The sequence below is a fragment of the Thamnophis sirtalis genome, unplaced genomic scaffold (genome assembly GCF_051295495.1).
Source record: "Thamnophis sirtalis isolate CommonGarterSnake01/CBP01778 unplaced genomic scaffold, rThaSir2_p1.2 scaffold_5, whole genome shotgun sequence".
Lineage (NCBI taxonomy): Eukaryota > Metazoa > Chordata > Lepidosauria > Squamata > Natricidae > Thamnophis > Thamnophis sirtalis.
In genome coordinates this window covers 32,665,345-32,685,388 of record NW_028261385.1, presented here as the reverse complement: position 1 = coordinate 32,685,388, position 20,044 = coordinate 32,665,345, and the positions used below count along the sequence as shown (strand labels likewise).

Here is a 20,044-nt window from a genome sequence, read left to right as displayed (position 1 = left end):
TCTGGATGCAGAGAGGGAAGAGTTCCAGAGCCCTGTGCAAGGAGAGCCCTGTGCAGCGCAGGAGAGCTGGAGCTCCTCCCACCCTGCACCCAACCAGCTGCTGCTGCTGCTCCCCATTCTCCTCCTTCCTGAGCCAACACAAAGGGGACCGCAGCTCACGCTGACCTAAGTCTGGCGCTGAGGAGTCTCTTGCGCAGCGTGGGTCCCCTGCGCTGTGTACCCAGTTACTCACCTCATTGCGCAGTGGCAACAGCAGGAGGAGTGTCGTTGTCCCTTCCACCTTGATCCTGACCCAGGAGGGTATTTTGCTTGCGCCTGCGCGCATGCAAGAGATAAACGTGAGAAAAGGGCTGAAGCTCTTCCCAATACTGAGTTGCCTGCGAAGGACGTGGAATTGCAAAAGCAGGCAAGAGACTCGTGCCTTCTCAGGGCGGAGACTAGATTGCGCGATTGAGTCAACAGGGAGCCGCAGGAGAGGGGCCAAAGAGCCACATGTGGCTCGTGAGCCGAGGTTTGCCGACACTGATCTATCCCATGTTCAGAGTAACATTTTAAGAGAAAATTTTTTAATCAAGGTGAGTTACCTCTTAATATTCAAGATAAAGTATTTTGTGACCCTTTAAAATAGATGGTTGGACTTCAGCTCCCAGAATTCCTTGGCCATCTTAAAGTTGCCAACCTTGAGACTTACTACCTAATATTATTCCTGATATTAAAATGCTATAATATGGGTTTATTTTATTTATTTATTCAATTTCTATAGCCACCCAACTCAACAAAGTGGCTCTTATTCCAAGTATGATTAAAGGAGCAGTCAAACAAGTGTTCCTAAGTGAGGTTTTTTTAAAAAATTATCACCATTAAATATTTGATAAAACAATATACTGTATTTATTTGAGTTCAACAAATAGGAGAAAAGGGGGAAGATGAACAGTTCGGAAATAAAAATAAATGAATAAAATAAATATATATCATTAAATCGATTACTTTTTTGTGATTTCTCAATAATTTGGCATACCTGGAAGCCAAGACTATAGAATTTTGTAGGTATACTACATTTTTATCAGGAAAATTATTTTAGTAAAAGAAAATATCTGCATGTATACAGGACACACACACACAATTACAAAGTTTATAGTAGGAGGTGGACTTTTATTTATTCCAAATTTAAAATGTTAGTCAAAATACTTAATGAGCAAGTTATAAATCCATCAAAACAAAGTATCCATTGCAAAAAATGAGACCATCAATGTTTACTTCTTACTTAGATTAAAATTCCTCCCCATCAGAGAATGTATTGTGGCAAGACCTGATTATAAAACATCAGCTTACCTTATCAATCTAGCCCTGTCTTGTCAAACAATATTTCTTTTTCCCATTCATCCAAAATCTATATACTTCCATTAAATTCTGATTAAAGTAATAGATGATACCAGAGAAATCTGATCAGGGTTCACTGCATGCTTGCATTAGATTGACTTGGTTATACTGACACACAAATTACAGTCCCCTGTTCAATTATATTGTTCTGCTATTCAATAAAATCAAAGTAGTGAACCACAAACATGAGTAGAATAGCTTTTGCCTGCAAAACTTCTATTCCATACACTGTATTCTACTAGTCATGAACACAGTGTTTTATTAAAAGTTATAAAGTATCCATACGTTTTTACAACAAAAATGTACCTAGCATATGTTTTTTATTTAAATTTGGAGATTTCAAATTGCCATTCAATGTATGTTTATGATAAAGATATATTAAATAATTTTTCTAATGCCCATTGGTAATCATGTTTCTAAAGAATATTAGACTAGAAATTCACCAGAATAAAAATTATGAATTTAACAATAAAAGTCAAGACTTCATATAAATACTGAAGAATTATACATTGAAAGTACCTTTTAGAGTCTATTTTCCTTTTTAAACAACAATATAAAAGAGGATAGATTAAATTTGTTTGGCATCTCAAAAACCAGTATAAGCATAATAATATATATTGTGTGTATGTGTGTATTTGGATCATTTTTCACAAGTTCTTATACATGTCATACTTCTGGAAAAATAAACCTACCTGAGGCTTCTGGATCGTGGCCTCATTTGAGTGGTCCTACATCTATTATCACTAGCAATACTTTCAGTAGCACAGAAATGTTTAGATAAAAAATGAAGTTCGTCTGGTGTTGGCTGATATGGTAACTGGTGTAACTTCTCTTGGGAAGAACAGGATGACTGCAATAAACATGTGAAATATTAATTTGTACCAATAGTCAAAATAAAAATCTGCTCTTCTCACTTCTTAACAACAAGATTAGAGTATAGAAAGAAGTTTCTTTTTACATGTAAATGTACAATATTGCATTTCGAATATAATTTTCCATACCTACCAAAGCATGTGCTAAATCAGAGCACTTGTGATTTAAGAGCACAAATTAGAATGTTTGCTTCCTGAAAAATTACTCATATTTATGGTTTAATATAACATTAAAAAAATTTAACTGTGAAAAATGCAGTTAATGAAAAATAAGTTTTCTCTTAATTACATGTTTACTATTTCATACATATTCTAGTGAAATACACTTTGCTCAATTTCAAATTGACAAGTATTTAGTGGAGAACAATCTCTTGAATGCTACATGATGCAAAATCTCTCTGGAAACCTCTTACCAAAGCAATTCATTATAAGATTTTTCTAAAAGTTTTAAAATAGCACAATTTGATAAAATAAATAACTTAAGAATGGAGGAATGCAATTAATTATAATTCCTTCTGTTTCTTTTGAATAGAGTTCATCATAAAAATAAATATTAATAAAGTTCAGTACTTAAAATAGTATTCCATAATACCTAGGAACCAAGCATATTTTCCAATGAATATGACACTTTATTTAAAAATGGGTTTATTTCAGGGAAAGTACCCGTAATTCAAATTTGTCAATGCAAAAATGATTACATAATGGTTAATGCAGCATTAAGTCTTAAATAGATAATAATAAAAGATTAGAGAAAATGTCATTCAATTCTCTACAGATCACTACAGACAGATCTTACCTCCCATAATTCAAGCACAATACTTTTTAGAGTAAATTATTTAAAGTATAATGGGTGAATTAAACTATCAGCTGTATATTTAAGTCACTTAAATCTCTGTCTCAATTACCAATGTGTTCACAAATTCTATTTAAGGTAATTGAAAATCTCACTATCATAGCCAGATTATGACCATTTAACAGTAAATGTTCCTTCCTGTATCATGATATTGATTGATTACAAGTTTTCAGGTTCATATTGTTCAATTATAAACCTTTTTGGATAGATTTGTTGAGGCTAGCCGCTAACCTACACTATCAACATAGAAACCACAGACTTCTTCAGCACTTCCGTTCTAATGGATAGAAAGCAAAGAAGCAGTTAATAGATGGCTGAGCTATCAGTACTTAAGTCATGATAAGTATTTAATTTAAATCAGACAAATTACATTGTATTTAATAATGTTTGCTAGAGTTCCTATAAAAGAAAATAAAGAATAATGATACTGCCTAGTTTTGTGGTGGTCACTGAAATAAGTGGTAAAAATGTGCAAAAGTATTTTAACTTCAAATTGTTTGGAAAGCAAAATGCTGTGCTTTGACCTTGAAATATAGCTGTTCTGGTACTATTCTGATCTTATTCAAAATGTTGGGTTAAAAATGGTTTGACCTTGGAATGTGCTGCACATTTCTAACATTCTAATATAGAAATTTACACGCCCAGTTATTGGATGTTCTAGCATCATCACTCAGTGTCTATCTATCTAGTAGAAAATATGACACAACCAATCTCTACAATCACACTTCTCAACAGGTTATTAAGTTTAAACTTCACAATATATATTCATATATCTATATCCATCCATCCATCCATCTATCCATCCATCTATAGAGAGAGAGACTGTGATACAGAATCCATTCTTTACTTTTCAATATTACCCAAAACTTCACTGTTTTTTGAGACAGCAGAATCTGAACATATGTTACAGAAAAAAGCCAATATGAAATTACTTACTGAAACTGTTGAACTGGGAGTATTTGTACCATATCCAGAAGAAGGGAGAGATGCCAGTGACCAACGCCGTCCATCGGTCCTAAAGTGTATTTGAGTTTAGTCACAAAATACAACTACAATTTTACCATGCCAAATATTCAAATAGAGTTTATGCAATAATATGACCAAAAGGAAAATACAGCACTATAAGTAAGCCTTATTCAGTGCATTTCTTTAAAGCATGTGCAAATGTTTGGAAACAAATGGAAGATTTCATCATTCTTATTAGCCAATTCAAAATGCTGACTAGGAAGAAAATAGAGAAAACAAGTGGATAACCACCACAATCTACGCACTAAATATAACACATGTAGATTGACAGTTAAAGTGAATAAAGAATGATAATTGTTTTATTTGCAAAATGAAACAGAAATCATTATATTTTAGCAAAATATTGATCGTAGGGAACATATTTTGATCTTTTAATACGCGTAATGAAATTTGAGACATAGAACTACCAAACTAGTTTCATTCCCAGTCACAGCCTAAATGTTTATCTAACACATACATAGCTGTTGCCTATGCTTTAAATTTCACTTCTACCAAGCAATGCTATTCTCAGACAAACATCAACAATGCATAAATCAGGAAACTCAACCAAGCTATGGTTTGTACAGCAAGTTACATGCATAATATGAATGATATAACTATAATATAAGAAACCTCTGCTCGACATTGCTCAGAATTCAGCATGCAGAAACACAGCTATATTTAGTCCCACATCTGAATGTAACACTTTATCTACCAAAGATAGGTGCCTAATCATATCAGACCAAACAGTTTAAATACACATACATGGAAAAGAAACACACCACACAAGCACGCCTTGTTTTCTCTCTATGAGGCAAAAGAAGCAGGGAGAAAACAGAATAGCTGCAGATTGTATCTGGACTTGCTGTGATGACCTATTCAGCCTTGCACAGACATGGCTGCAACAGTGAGCACAGCTTGTACAGATAAGAGATAGTTACCTTTCATTTCGATGCCCGTGACTGCAAATGTAATTGTACCAAATATATTTAGAAAGAAACACAAAAGAACAACTTTTTAAGTATGGGTAAATTACACAGAATCTTCAAATATCTTAAACAAGTGGAATTAATTTCTACACTTAATTTCTCTAACAAAGAAAAACTGACTTCTAATGTTAACAATTTTTGATGTGCAAAGAGATCCTTAGGTGAATGATACAAATTTCTAATTCTTTCTGATCATTTATAAAATGTATTCAAGTATCCTGTGAATGAAGTTTTTGATAATGCTATGGAGGTGATCTAGGGGAGACATGATAGCAATGTTCCAATATCTCAGGGGTTGCCACAAAGAAGAGGGAGTCAAACTATTCTCCAAAGCACCTGGGGGTAGAACAAGAAGCAAGGAAACTAATCAAGGAGAGAAGCAACTTAAAACTAAGGAGAAATTTCCTGACAGAACAATTAATCAGTGGAACCACTTGCCTCCAGAAGTTGTGAATGCTCCAACACTGGAAGTTTTTAAGTTGGACCATTTGACTGAAGTGGTGTAGGGTTTCCTGCCTAGGCAGGGGATTGCACTAAAAGACCTTCCTTCCAACTCTGTTATTCTATATTCTAGTTTTGTTTTTCTCACATAATAAAGATGGGACAAATTAAATCAATTGATTGAATCAACTGAGTTCTGGCATCAGATAAGCATCAGTTGCTCCCCAATTATGTTGATTTTTAAGTATTTCAATAAAGAACACTATTAGAAGGGGAAAGGAGGTTATTCAACTATATATATATATAGAGAGAGAGAGCAAGAATATAAATTATTTTAGCATCAAATCTCACTGTTATTTTTGTTTACATTCCAATCAGTATTATTCTATATGCATACTGGTTTTCTACTTATGGAATGGGTGAGATTAGACAACATCTTATAGAGAAATAGTGGTGGGCTACCATAACAGAATTTGTGATAGAGCTTGTTGCAAATGATTATGTATCTCGTTGAAAAACGAGAACATTTATAGCTTAGGGTTGAAATGAAGGGTCTTTGGTGCTCTCTGAGTTTGGATGTTTCCTTACAAACGTTTCATTACCGAACTAGGTAACATTATCAGTGCTAGAAGGGTTGCTCTCAATTTATATTCTAGTGGTTTGCCCTGTCACTGTTGGTAGGAGTGGTTGTGGATCGTCTTTGGTTGGAACAAAAAACTCAAAACACCTCCCCACTAGCAATCAACACCCAGATCAGCATAGATTAACATCAAGATTGACATCAGATCAAAAATCAATATCTAATAAGGAGTTTACTGTTATCTAAATAAGATAAAAGTAAACAGCCCAACCATCAGCATTATCATTAAAGATACATATCAAAAATATTTTTCTGATAATAGAGCTGATGTTATAAGCATATATTTTCTTACCTTCGTGCAAAAGAGAAGTGGGCTGAGGCACTAGGAGAAAAATTTCTAGGGCTGTCTTGAGGACTGCTGCCTATTAAGAACAAGATAAATATGAAGTATCTTATGAGAAAGTTCCATAAATAACGAGGTTCAACAAGAATCTGTAATAAATTTCAATTATTATTTCTCATTTAGATGCCTTCTTGCCCATCCCCCATACACACTTATATGAAACTGAGTTGTGCTCTAATTAAGGTACCTGGCAGGATATCTTATGTACTATCACAAGGCATGTGAGTAAAGGTAGTCCTTAACTTACAACAGTTCACTTAGTAACCATTCAAAGTTACTATGGCAATGAAAAATGTGACTTATGATCATTTTTCACACTTATGACCATTGCACCATCCCAATGGTCACATGATTTACATTTGGATACTTGACAAGTGACTCACATTTATGGCGGTTGCAGTGTCCAGGGATCATGTGTTCACCTTTTGGAACTTTCCAACAAGCAAAGTCAATGGGGAAGCCAGCTTCACTTAACAACCATGTCACTAATTTAACAACTGCAGTGATTCACTTAACAAATATGGAAAGAAAAGTTGTAAAAGGAGGCAAAACTCACTTAACAAAATAAATTTTGGGCTCAGTTGTGTTTGTAAGTTGAGGACTACCTGTAGTAATAATTTGGTGCTAAATCTCTCACTTTTCTTCCAGACAAGCGTAATATTTTTTTTATATTTGGACCAATATTAAATAAATGCACATGAAAAAGCAGCTAAGACAGTGATGAATAATCTGTTTCTTTTTCTTTTCCAGGACCTTATTTCTTCAGGGAACCATATGCTTGTTGGGCTGAAGAAACAAGTCAGTGGAGCCAAACTTAAAATGGATGGATGCCCACATTTTTTTTCCTCAAATGCCCTTTTTTTCTTCAGCAGAAAGTATAGTTTCTGTACTTTAGTATATAAAAACCATATTTTCTATATACTAAAATATATTTAAGTATATATTTAGACCAAAACAGAGTATTAAAATTCAATCAATTACAGTAATAGTTAATATATTACTTCTCTTTTTAAACCAATGACCCAAACTAGGTCATGTATACCAATTTGCGTCATTTGTGTTATTAAAACATTAAACATATAACACAAATTACATAACCTGTGGTGCTTTATTTTATTTCCATAACAACATCTTTATTTACAAGTAAAGTAACATGGGCTTCACATATTTTATTGATTAGGTTATTACATATTTCTGTTCTACATCGTACTTATTTTTTTTTAAAGTGTTTCTACTATAAGCACATTTTTAAAATCAGATGGAACATTACTCCTAAATCTAGAAAAACCAGGCCATGTAGAGATGATTTGGAATGAAATAAAGATATGATTCCTCATTGTGAAGAAGGCATTTCCTTTGGCTTTGTTACTATTCTTACATAGCAATAGCAATAGTTCTTAGGCTTATATACTGCTTCATAGTGCTTTACAGCACTCTCTAAGGGCCACAACAAAGTGTGGCTCCTCATTTTACCGACTTCGAAAGGATGACAGCTGACTCAACCTTGAACTGGTCAGGATCAAACTCCTGGCAGTTGGCAGTCAGCCTGCAATACTGCATTCTAACCACTGCGCCACCATGACATAAAACCACCCAATTTGCTGCTAAACACTGGGAATGCTTGGCACACAGTGGCGGATATCTACTTCTTCCTCTACCCTCAACATGTATAACTGGAACATGTGGATTTTCTGTGGGCAAAATATATAGGTGACAAAACAAAACAAAATTGAACTTTTTATAAGCGGCGCTGCCTGTCAGAAAATGAATTAGTATCTTTATAAAATTCTTTGATAAGCCTTTATTGTGCTTCACAAAAATATATCAAGCCACTTTAGTGAATACAGTTGAGTTACTGCATGTAGGACTTGCATTTTTCAACCTGTTTCAGTATTTTTTTTAACTTAGTAAATTATTAACAAAGTGTATCTTTTAAAATATGAAGACATATCCGATATTCATTGATTAATTACTTACCATAAAATGTTCTACCAATTTAATTATGATTGTATAACATAAAATATCCTACAAATGAAAATGAATTATAGTGTATATAACATGTTATTATTTATTTAGCATATAGTGTTTGTACATTGAGAGCCAGGGAGTCTACAATGTTATTATAAGTAGTTTGGCTGCTTGGTTTGTTTAGTTCTCACTCGCGTGCTATTCAGGGACCACTGCAGGGGGGCAAATTAGCTCCACACAGAGGGTAGATAACGACACTTAGCGGTTATCAGTGTTATCCAAGACTTTCTACACCAATTTTGCCTCGCACTCAGGCAGGTCCAGTGCCAGTTAGTTCTTGCTACCGCACAAAATGACATTAGCTTCCACCGGAGTGGTACCTTTCTATTTACTTGTATTTTTACATGCTTTCAAATTGCTAGGTTAGCAGAAGCTGAGGCAAGTGATGGGAGCTCATTCCATCATGCAGTGCTAGGGCTTGAACTGCTGGAATATAGAGAGCTGGCCTTTTAGGCTGGCAAATCCAGCATCTTTAAGCCACTGAACCATTGGATGTATCTCTTTTGTATAATAGGTTAATACGTACCTTGGTTTAAGGGAATATAATTTTTTTAGCCTGACTGGCCAAATTAAACTATTTCTGTTTCACATATTTAAACTGCTTCTTCTAATCTAGAATATAAATCTGCTAAAATGAAAGACTGTATATTTATGATTCTGAAAAGACTTGCACGTCCTATTAGCTTCTCCCAATTTAAATAGAATAGCTACATGATTTACATCATAGAACAAGGTCCCTTACTTAAAAGGTTGTCTAATGAAAGGTTGCCAGATTTAAAGATACAAAAGAATATTGAATAGGGACACTGAAATTTGTTATTTCTTAATGGGCGTTCCGGCTGCAGAATCATTTATAAGTAGCCAGATCTTTAAAATATTGTTAGACTCATGTCATGTTTTTACCTTCTGTTGTTTTTGGCTGCTTAATTTTTTTTAATTGAAAATATTTTCTGTCATTTCAAACAGTTTACCCTTCTAGCTCTTTACCTGGTTCTTAACTAATTCCTTCCCAAAGGTTTGTTTTCTTCCAAAATAAAGCAGTAGTCTGCATTACGACTACTCTATTGCAGTTCATATTTTATTAAGGATATCTATTATGTTGATGAGGTTTTTTCTTTAAAAACTCCTCTGTTCTTGAGGAAATTCTGATCTAAATGAAAACAACGAGGAAGCACTGAAACTGTTTTACAACATGAATTATGTAAACAAATTAATCAGGCAAGGAAGAGACAGTATTGTCAGGGGAAATCAATGTACCACACAGCCCTATTTGTATCTTTGCCTACTTGGGAGATGAAAGGAGCAGCAATTCTTCATTCCTGAGTTTCAAATGCTATTTCTTTTTTCTTTCTTTCTTTTAAAAGCCAAAAAAACTAATAGTGAGGTGAAAATTAACTGTGTTTGGCACTTTTTATTGGAGTAAATGTCTTACTTGTTTCATGAGAGTTTGGGAAAAATGGAGTGCTGACCAGCAGGGCCACAATTTCAACATGGGGAATGGAAAAAATGAAAGGAAAGAGGATGATGGAAATGCTTTAGATCCAACTGTTTCAAAGTAATATATATTTTAATGGTACTCTTTATCTATTATGTATTTTAGTTAATTATTTCTTTTCTTTTTCACTGTTCCATACCTACCTCGCCCTTTTTAGGGGCTTAATTTATTCTGGCTGCAAAGAATCTTCTTGTTGGACAAACTTTTATACAAGATTTTTTTAAAGGATTTTTGTCTATGCGTGTAATATTTAATTGTGTGGCAATTGAGGAAAAAATATTAAAATTAGAGCCCTAGCTTCATAACTCACAAATTTTCTCTCAGTATTTGTTCACCCTAAATCCTATTGTTCCAGAGCTTGTTGCTTTCAAAGACTTCAAAAGGGTCGTGTAGTTTGCAACTACGGTTGACTACTATTTAAATCTAATCAATGGGGTCAGACATTATATACTTTATTAACACAGGTTATTCATAGAGACATTGATATGACAGTAGATAATCATTATTTAGTGAATCAGTCTGATATAGTAGTTAAGGCACCAGGCTAAAAACTTTAAAATGTTGGGTTCGGGTCCCATCTTAAGTGCTAAGCCAGATGGGTGGCTTTGACCTAGTTATTCTTTCTTCTCACTCTTTGACCCTTTTCTTTGACAACCAAATCTTGTCAGCCACTCCCCCAGGAGTCCAAACTAATTCAAAGGGAGAAACACATAAAGACACGGACAAATATTTAAAATAGTAATGAATCTGAACTTGATATATTATATGGGGAATATCACTGCACATGCACAGCTATTCTTGAAATAGTTTTTTTTTAAAAATCCTGAAAACTTAGTTGCTATTGCAGCATGTGTATTATTTGATGTAATAAGGAATTTTATAACTTTTTATAACTTTTGTAACTTTTCAAAAGATATGTTTTAAGGTTTGGCTCATCTGGACAGCAAAGTAACTTTTTAAGGCCCAATATTTGCTTGCAAAAATATTTTGATTGCTTTTAATTGCCCCAGAAGGTAAAGAATATTTAAATACAAAAATAATAACTTTTTATATGAAGGCATATTTTTGTTTCCAAGTGAGCAAAAAACTAACCTTTCACTAAAAAGTCTTGTGGAAGCAGCAGTTGATTTGTTTTAAGAAAATCTGTCACTTTCAATCTGTAATTTGTCTCTCTGGGCCCACCAAAGACGGGAAATTTGAAAGTACAAAAATGCAGATGGCCATTGGTAAAATACTGGAAATTGTTTTTTATTATTACATACTGATCTGATTTTAAATGTAAGCAGGTGTACATAACCATCCCCGTGTACAGGGATATGAAGTACTGTGTGTGTTTTCATTTCCTTATATTGGTAGCACCTAAATAATTGATTTGGCTCGTAGGAATGGGCTATTTTCCTAGGTCTGGAATGAAGTTTTGGGCACCTATGAAATTCTCAGCTCAGGACATTGAATATTAAAGAAATAGTATAAGTGTCTTAAAGGAGTTTGTTTAACCACAATATTTTTTTTCACTAGAAGAAAATAGGAAGGCATTAGAAAAGAAAATAATTTTTATGGCTAAAAATTGAATCTGTTTTTATAATATTCAATGAGTTAACTGAAAATAGACCACACTGAAAACTACATGTATATTGGTTAAATGTTAGCATTTACTATGTTAAGAACAATAATTTATGTCTTATCACAGCATATCATTTATCTGTAGAATTCATCACCTAAAGATAATATGATGGCCACTAATGTGGAAGGATGTAATTCATCATCTAAAGACAATTGATGTCACTGAAGTGGGACGGAATAGTTTCATAGGAGATACTGAACTTCTCTTAGAAGAGCTCTCATATTATAGAACTACAGAGATTCTCAATGAAATATGGATAGTAGTGCTTAAAAGTTTATGAAATCTTCAGAATTTTCAATATTTCTCTGTAAACACGACCTAAAATATGATCTGTTCTCCACACAAGTCCTAAAATTAGATAGAGAGATCAAACAAATCAATCAAAAACATTATAGTTCTTTATTGATTTATTGAGGAAAATGATTCAGCTCCATATCTGTCTATGAAAAAATATATGAATCTCCAGGATTATTATCAGTTTGTTTGTTGACAAAATTATACTCTGATGTTTCAATCAATGGGCTGATAATCAGATTCAATGGAGACAGAAATTCCTTGACATCTCTTGTAATTTACTCAATCAGAAAAAATAGTAAAAGTGTTAATGAGAAAGAAATAACTAAAAGGGAGTCTGCTAAAGAATATTTTTCTGCTTTGCCTCTCAATGGTGGACAGCTGAAAGAGAAATATAGATCTTGAATATCATATTTGTCTATGTATATTTGTCCTTTTATATTTACTTTTCTTCTTATGGGACAGCCATCTGACTAACCTGGGTAACTTTTAGATGTGATGACTTTGCTTCCCAGAATTTTTAATTCTCTATTTCACAGGGAATTCAAATTCTCCCCAAGCACTCTCTTTCTCTTGCCCTGGACAATAAGAATGGTGGGCATACCAATAACTGCTGCAGGTCTTTCTAGACCCTTTCAACATGTACAAGCTATGCAACAAATGGAAACAGAACTGGTAAACTGAAAAAGGAATCTGATCTTTGGAGTGCAAAATAGGGAAATTAGTGAGGATGGCAGGCAACAAAGTGCCTTGGAGTGAAAACTTAAGAGAACATATCAACCATATTTTATTTCTAAAGCACAACCATAAGCATGGTTGGCAGAAGCTTGTTCCTGTTGCTTGGGCAAGGATGGCATTCTATCATCCTTTGCATTGCAAGGTGTTCTCTGGGCCTGGTCAAGTTGGGCAGATTTGATGACAGATGTCATCGCCACATTCTTTTTCATCATCCTTTCCCAAAGTGGCAAGTCTCTTGCACCCTTACTAAGGGCTGCAGAATACAAAGAGTCTCTGAGCAACTTTAGTCTTATCTTACCCAATCTGCTGTGTCCCTTTAAAGTTAAGGTGAGTACAAGGAAATTATCAGGAAAGAACAAGGCAGGCAAAGCAAGATAAGGCATGGAATATGACATGGGACGGCCAGCAAACAGTCAGCAGGCAGGCAACAAAGAGGCAAAGGCATCTCTGGAACAAGGTAGCTGGAGCTGGTACATCACATAGTCAGCTGGGCACTATATGTTGTAACAATGATTGAACTTCGAAGTTGAGTATAATGGTTGTACCTGTTGAAGATGCCACTCAAATATATGATGGGGAATACATAGAGGATCTTTAATGTTAATTTCAGTTTTTTAACTGAATAGACGAAAAAGTTATTTCAATTGCAATTAAGATACTTTGTGCAAAAGCTGTGACCGAGCTTCTAATAAGATGGAGCTATGGTGTCTGAAAATTCTGGTCCCTAGAAATAGGTCAATTATTTTTATGTATTATGTATTTTATATGTATTTGTAGCTCATGCTACAAAGTATCCTACTATACATTTTGATTAAGGCACAGGTTTGGATGCATATTTTCTATTATTGGTTTAAGTCATTCTATTTAGTTTAAGTCATTGTATATCCTTTTAAATACTTAAATTAGTTTTTTTCATACAGTTCAAGAATCTTAGTTCTTCGAGATATTAATTATGTATTACTTTATTAAAATAATAATCAAGTTCATGAATTCATGGAATTTTATAAACCCAATTCAGCACAAAGGAGGAAAAGGATAAGGAGTATTGATTATTTAAAATATTGGAGCAAGGTGCCATTTAATCATTACATCCCTGCCTCCCCTCCCCCAACCTCCCGCCGTGATTTGAATGGCCTCCACCCTACTGGCACTTCCAATGTTGCTCTTTGTCCAAACCTTTGGCAAGGATGATTAATGCTCCCTTTCTTTGTTTCTATCTAGGTTTGTTTTCTTGGTTTCTTCTGTTTGTGCTCTTGCTGTGTTGTCTCTTTTGTTGTTAAAAACATTTTAAAACTGCAGAGAGCCATTGGGAGTCATTAACATTTAATAACTTAAATTAATTATTATTAATTTGAATCAGAAGAGGGTCTTTACAATGGCATATTTTAATGCTTCCTCCTCTACCTTATAGTCAGAAAGGCATTTTGAGATTCTATTCCTGAAAGATATTCACTAACGTGGATTGGAGGACATTAAGAAGTAGCATGCATACTTTTACCTTTATTCTATTCTAGAAAACTTCTTTTGGTTAGATTTTTAAATCCTCTTTTTATTATTTTTCATAAAATAATAATAAAGCAACTTCAGGCTCCTCCGTCTCTTGTCTGATTGTTTCCTAAGCAGCAGCCCTTTCCCTCCTCCCCCAAGGGTCATCCACACATTCCATTGCCCTAATTCTCCATCCTCTTCCTATTTTTTACCACCTCCAAAACTCTATGAAGTGAGCTAAGCTGAAAGAGAGTGATTGGCCCAGATTTACCCAACTTTTTACCAAAAATTTATTTGTACTTTCTTTTAGTTTATTTGTATCTACCAAAAATGAATGCAGCAAAGTCCTATTTATAAACCTATGCCATCTACAATTAATGTCAACTGCAATTGTTTTGCTTTGAGTTACAGTTCCAAATCTATTTTATGTCAGTTCTGCAAATGTTTTTATTTTGTACTGCGCCTGACCAATAATAGTAACCAATTTACTTTAAAAGGAGTAACTAATGTCAGTTGTTCAAATTGTACAGAGAAATCAACTAGTGATGCAATTATCAGTTTAGTATGTTACATAATGCATTAATTATAGTATTTACATTTTTCACTCCTATTTTATCAATGACTTTTGCTGTGGTTATAAGCAAGAATTATTCAAATAGATATATCAAATTCATTGCAATAAATATTAAAACCTGTATTTCATATTATTAAATTCAACATTAAAACATATCACATACTAAAAATGTATACAACATTTCAAACAGGAAAATTTGAAAATACTAAAATAGATTTTAAAAGAACAACGGTATTACCTGCGTGAGCAGAAAGTGGTGAATGTGGCCGAGGCATAGCTGAAGATTGTCCATTACAGATCAAACTTTTTCTATTACTTGTCCGGCAACTATAAGAAGAGAGTACTTAGTTATTAAATGATAATGTGCTATAAATCATTCGTTAATATTTAAATAACTCAAAATACATAGCACCTGTGTACACAATACATTTACATCCTGAAAAGTAAAGAATAAATCCTAGAGTTATCCTATACATGAAATGGCCAAGTAAGGTACATCCTATATATCAGGAAAAAATATACTAAGATTAATTAAGCCACATTTAATACAAGCATTATCCGGCAAACATATTCACCTTCTACTTTCCTCTTCAAGGTTACAAATGCAAGTTTACTTGATATAGAGTAAAGGTAAAGGACAGAGGTAAGGGAGCGAAGGTAAGGGGAAAAGGCCAGAAAAAACAATTGTGGAAAAATATCATTAATACAATGTAATTGTGCCTATATAGATTTATTTATGTCAAACAGAGGAATGATTGATCTGTTTTATGATATACCAATTAAAAATCTAATTATTGAGGCAAATTTCACATCTGTGCTTGTAAATAGATGTGGCATATACTACAAAGATAAATGTTTTCCTTTGCTCATATGCTTTGCATCTCAAATATTGCCAATTACTATTTTTCCCAATTAGAGATGACAGGAATATTGGAGTTATATTTCATAATAGAAAGGATTCTTTGCAGATTTTTAGCAAGATTTATAAATTTTGAAATTCTAGGCAATGGTGGTTACGTGATCACCATTTGTGACCTGCCCTGCTACCTTACCATAAGCAATGGGGAAGTCAGCAGGAGACCGCAAGTTGCTCCAGTCAATCAGTGCCACTGCTTTTTTTCTGAGAAGCCCCCAGCAGGGCAAGTATAAGCCCCAACTGCATTCGTGCCAACCACCCTCAGCCCCACCTCTGCACAAATCACATCACAGCATTCACTCAGTCACTCTTGCTACAGCATACCAGTCCATAATCTTTTAAGCAAGGATTTACCTCTTTAAATTATGAGTGTAGCTTGACATGAATTATTAAGGAGTTACAATTTATTCAAGGCTTCTGAAGGAGTTACTGGTTATTCAAGACTCCTGAATACATGTCTTATTGCATACTCAATTCCTTTTATATCTGTAAATCATTTTACAAGTTAATAGTGACCCAAGATTATGAATCTTATTTACATTTCTATTAAATTATATTGCTATTGTTTCCGATGCGCAATACTATATAGTTTGGCTGCCTGCAACCTGGCAATTCAAATCCCACCAGCTCAAGGTTGACCCAGGTGGATAAAATGAGGACCCAAATTGTTGGGGGCAATATGCTGACTCTATAAACCACTTAGAGAGGCATATAAGTATATGTAGGCATATAAGTTCATGTAAAGCAGCATATAAGTCTAAGTGCTATTGCTATTCACTATTCACAAACATCATGGCATAAAATGCTGGTGTCTCTTTAACAGAATAGAATAAAATAGAATTCTTTATTGGCCAAGTGTGATTGGACATACAAGGAATTGTCTTTGGCATATATACTCTCAGTGTACATAAATAAAAATAAAATAGAATACATTCATCAATGTATTTTAATTTTAATAAATTTGTTTCACAGGTCTAAGTCAGATTCCCACAACACCTGTTGTTCACTAGGTATGAACTAATTTGGCTTCAAATGTTTCTATTATTTCATTTTGATCAAATCAAAGGAATCAATCAATCAAATCACTTCCACTTTCTTTTCTCTACTTCTTTAAGTTTATTCTAGATTGACAAGAAGACCAGATCTACCAATCTGCTAAATGACTTTTGTTCTGCTTTTTTCCCTTCATTCACTCTAATACTTTAACTAAACAATGAATCTGACTCTTCAATTGTCACATATTAAGCATCTAATAGACTGCCAGATTCTGTTGTTTCATTATTTTTAAATCCTCCCAAATAAAATGATTATATATTTCTAACCTGTTGGTGCAAAACCTGTAGCGTTAAATACGAAGATTCTTTATTATAAATATATAACTGTGAAGTCTTATAGCAAAACTGCTTTTCTTCTGCAGGAAAACATTTTAAGCATTGCAGGACAAGGGTTAGAATATCAAATAACTGCTCAAGAATATATTACTTTTGATTTAAAATTGTTGTCTGCATTAAGAAAAAAAATACCACTTTATAATAGCCATACTTACTAAATGCAGCATTTTCTGGTAAGTTACGTTAAGTTTGATAAGTTCTTAGCTACTTAACAGTCATACACACACACACACACACACACACACACACACACTCACTCACAGGTATGTATATATAACATAAATCAATATTAACATGCAAACATATTTCAAAGTTATACTCCTAACTGCAGCTTTCATGATAAGCAATCAACAGCATCAATAATGATAGCCAATAATGCGATCCATTAAGGTTCTTTTACTCTGTATACAGGAGTAAATTACTAGCAATAAAGGTTAATTGCTAAAAGGAGCATGAATGGAAGATGTGCTGACAGCAATTACTCCTTATCATGGTTTTCACATGAAATTTGGCGTCTGCTTTAATCGTGTATAATTATTTCACTTTAACATCCTTAATTATTAATATTTGCACTTGTAATGAAGATGGATACAAGCTTTAAAATACTATGGCAGCACCTTTAGGAGCATGTGCTGACGATTGCACTCTGCTGTAATGTAGCCCATAATTTAGTTGCCATCTGGATGAGCAAGAGATGAAGCTTAGAAAGAATATGAACCACTGTATTTGAAAAGCTACTGTGAAATAAAATAGTGCAGTCGGCTAATAAAAATGTGGGGAAGAACTTTTGTTATAAAACTTAGTTGCAGTAAGAAAAAGAAATATATATATATATATATTACACAGATACTTTTCCCTTCTTTATTTATCTTTCTTTGTAATAAAACCTATGCCAAACATCTCTTTCCAAGACATAGAGTATTTAATTTCTACTTTGTTTATATGGCATGTGTTATGAAACATGCTGATCTGTCATTTCAATTGTTTGCTATCTTTGCAAATTCAGGTATAAAAAGTTAACTATGAATCAACATTTTAGAATCTAGATAACAGAAATTATCTAGTAGATTATACATGTGACTAATGTACTGCAAATGGCTAAAAAAACCAACTGGAAGAAAACTGTTATTTAAAAAAGTAAAAGAAGTTAATAAATTTTCACTTAAAAATACTTTTTTTAAAATTGCACCAACACTATTAATATGGGATAAGAAGGCTTTCATCAATAAAACAATATTGAACATACTTGTAATTAATGTTGCTATTGGACAGATGCTAGTTATTGGCTTAGTTCCAACCTAATTTCTCTTTAGTAAAATGTATCACAACAAACCTGACAGTAAAATCCCTCTTTCTCTACACAGTACTGCTTCCAAAGAAGGCAGAATATTGTTCTGTGCCTTATTTTGAAATACAATGCAGTTTTTTGCTAGGGACAAAACAATATTATGCAGCTAACATTTCCATTACAAAGAATCTCTATCAAATTTTATATGTACTTCAAATGGAATGAATCTTGTCCACCAGCAATAAGTAGGAAATGTATATCAAGTTTCATATTTACTTCGACCTTTCTTGTGGTTGTAAAATCTCAAGGGGATATCCTCCCGATTCAGTATCTATATACTGAATGTATTAACTGCGCTTATCGTTTCTGATTCTTCTGCTGATACTACAGGGAAATTAAAAAATATATATGTTTTCTCTTTTTAAAGTTTGTTTTGGTCAGCTTGGAAAAATTAGGTAATAAGCAAGTTCTCTTTGTTTTTTTATTTTATTAAATAATTGAAAAACGCTGAAGGAAAAAAAGCAGAAAATAAAGCAGAAAAAATATAAATTTAAAGATGACCTGCACACAATTGTTTCTCAAACCATATAAAGCAAAACCATTGCACAGAAAAGAGATGGAAGATGTATAATACTAAAGCAAATATTTCTTTTCTAGGGCTTTATTGAGAGCTTTTAAGGGTCATCTCTGCTTTGGAGTGGCTATGCAAAACTTGTGAAGTTAACGTTCCCAGTCTAACTGGGAAGGCAGCCAGAAATTTTGTATTTCTAAATAAAAGAAGACAGTGATAAATTTTTGAATGACAAAAGTGGTAAATTTAAAGAAATGAATAATTAGAATTGTAGGAAAAAGAACCAAAATAGTGCTAACTTCACAATTCTGGAATTGCCTTCAGAATAAGAAGTTCAGTTATGCTAACTAGAACGATAAGATTTAGATTTAAACTTCACCCATCTTGCACACTGAAGTATATGAAGCACTGAAAGAGAACTTGGGGTAAGGCACCAGGCTAGAAACCAAGAGACCAAAACATCTAGTACTATTGGGAACAAAGGAAGTTTGGGCCAATCACTCTCTCTCAGATCTGGAAGGAAGCAATGGCAAACCACTTCCAAAAATTTTGTCAGTCCCAAGGATTTAAAACAGACCCCAAAGCATGAACAATAACAACAATAGCAATAATGATAGGAGTCAAAACTGACTAGATTACCCTCCCTTCCGAAATGAATCACCACCACCTCTTCCAATTTTCCCTACAATAATCCTTTGAGATAGGGTTGGGCTGACAGATACTAGTCTTTCATAGCACATATCAAAAATGAACATAGATCTCCATGATCCACTTTAACTGCAACATCATAAAGGTTTTTGTAATTCAAATATTCTAGTTCCATCTTGCACCCTCCACTCAGTTTAGTGAATGCTTCTGCCAACTTCTATGAATCTCTCAATAGTTTAAAATCTCTATTATACAGTTGATTCAGAAATGCTTTAAAATTAAGGCAAACATTTCAAACTTGTTTTGATATTAGCAACAGGATACAGATAGTCAACATTTACTTTGCTTGTTAGACATTGCCTGGTAAGTTTCCCCAAAACTCATCCTAGGTTGAAGGCCCTTTGCAACCAGCTGGCAATGTAGTCTGCATGCAATTTAGATTGCCTAGAATAATGTAAGCATGCTT

The 20,044-nt window shown here is 33.6% G+C and overlaps 1 protein-coding gene across 8 annotated transcripts in view; it reads right to left on the bottom strand.

Annotated features, from left to right (window-relative positions):
• Positions 1-20,044, bottom strand: part of MAST4 (microtubule associated serine/threonine kinase family member 4) — a 216,035-nt gene that overhangs the window by 51,509 nt on the left and 144,482 nt on the right. For 5 of the 8 annotated variants that reach the window (XM_087715576.1, XM_087715579.1, XM_087715583.1 and 2 more), the window contains 5 exons: positions 15,003-15,091; positions 6,473-6,542; positions 5,052-5,072; positions 4,042-4,120; positions 2,073-2,230 (listed from right to left, as the gene is read on the bottom strand). In XM_087715576.1, the coding sequence (XP_087571702.1) occupies positions 2,073-2,230; positions 4,042-4,120; positions 5,052-5,072; positions 6,473-6,542; positions 15,003-15,091 (417 nt within the window). The remainder of the gene's footprint in view (positions 1-2,072; positions 2,231-4,041; positions 4,121-5,051; positions 5,073-6,472; positions 6,543-15,002; positions 15,092-20,044) is intronic. The other 3 variants (XM_087715577.1, XM_087715580.1, XM_087715584.1) reach the window with 1 other exon arrangement.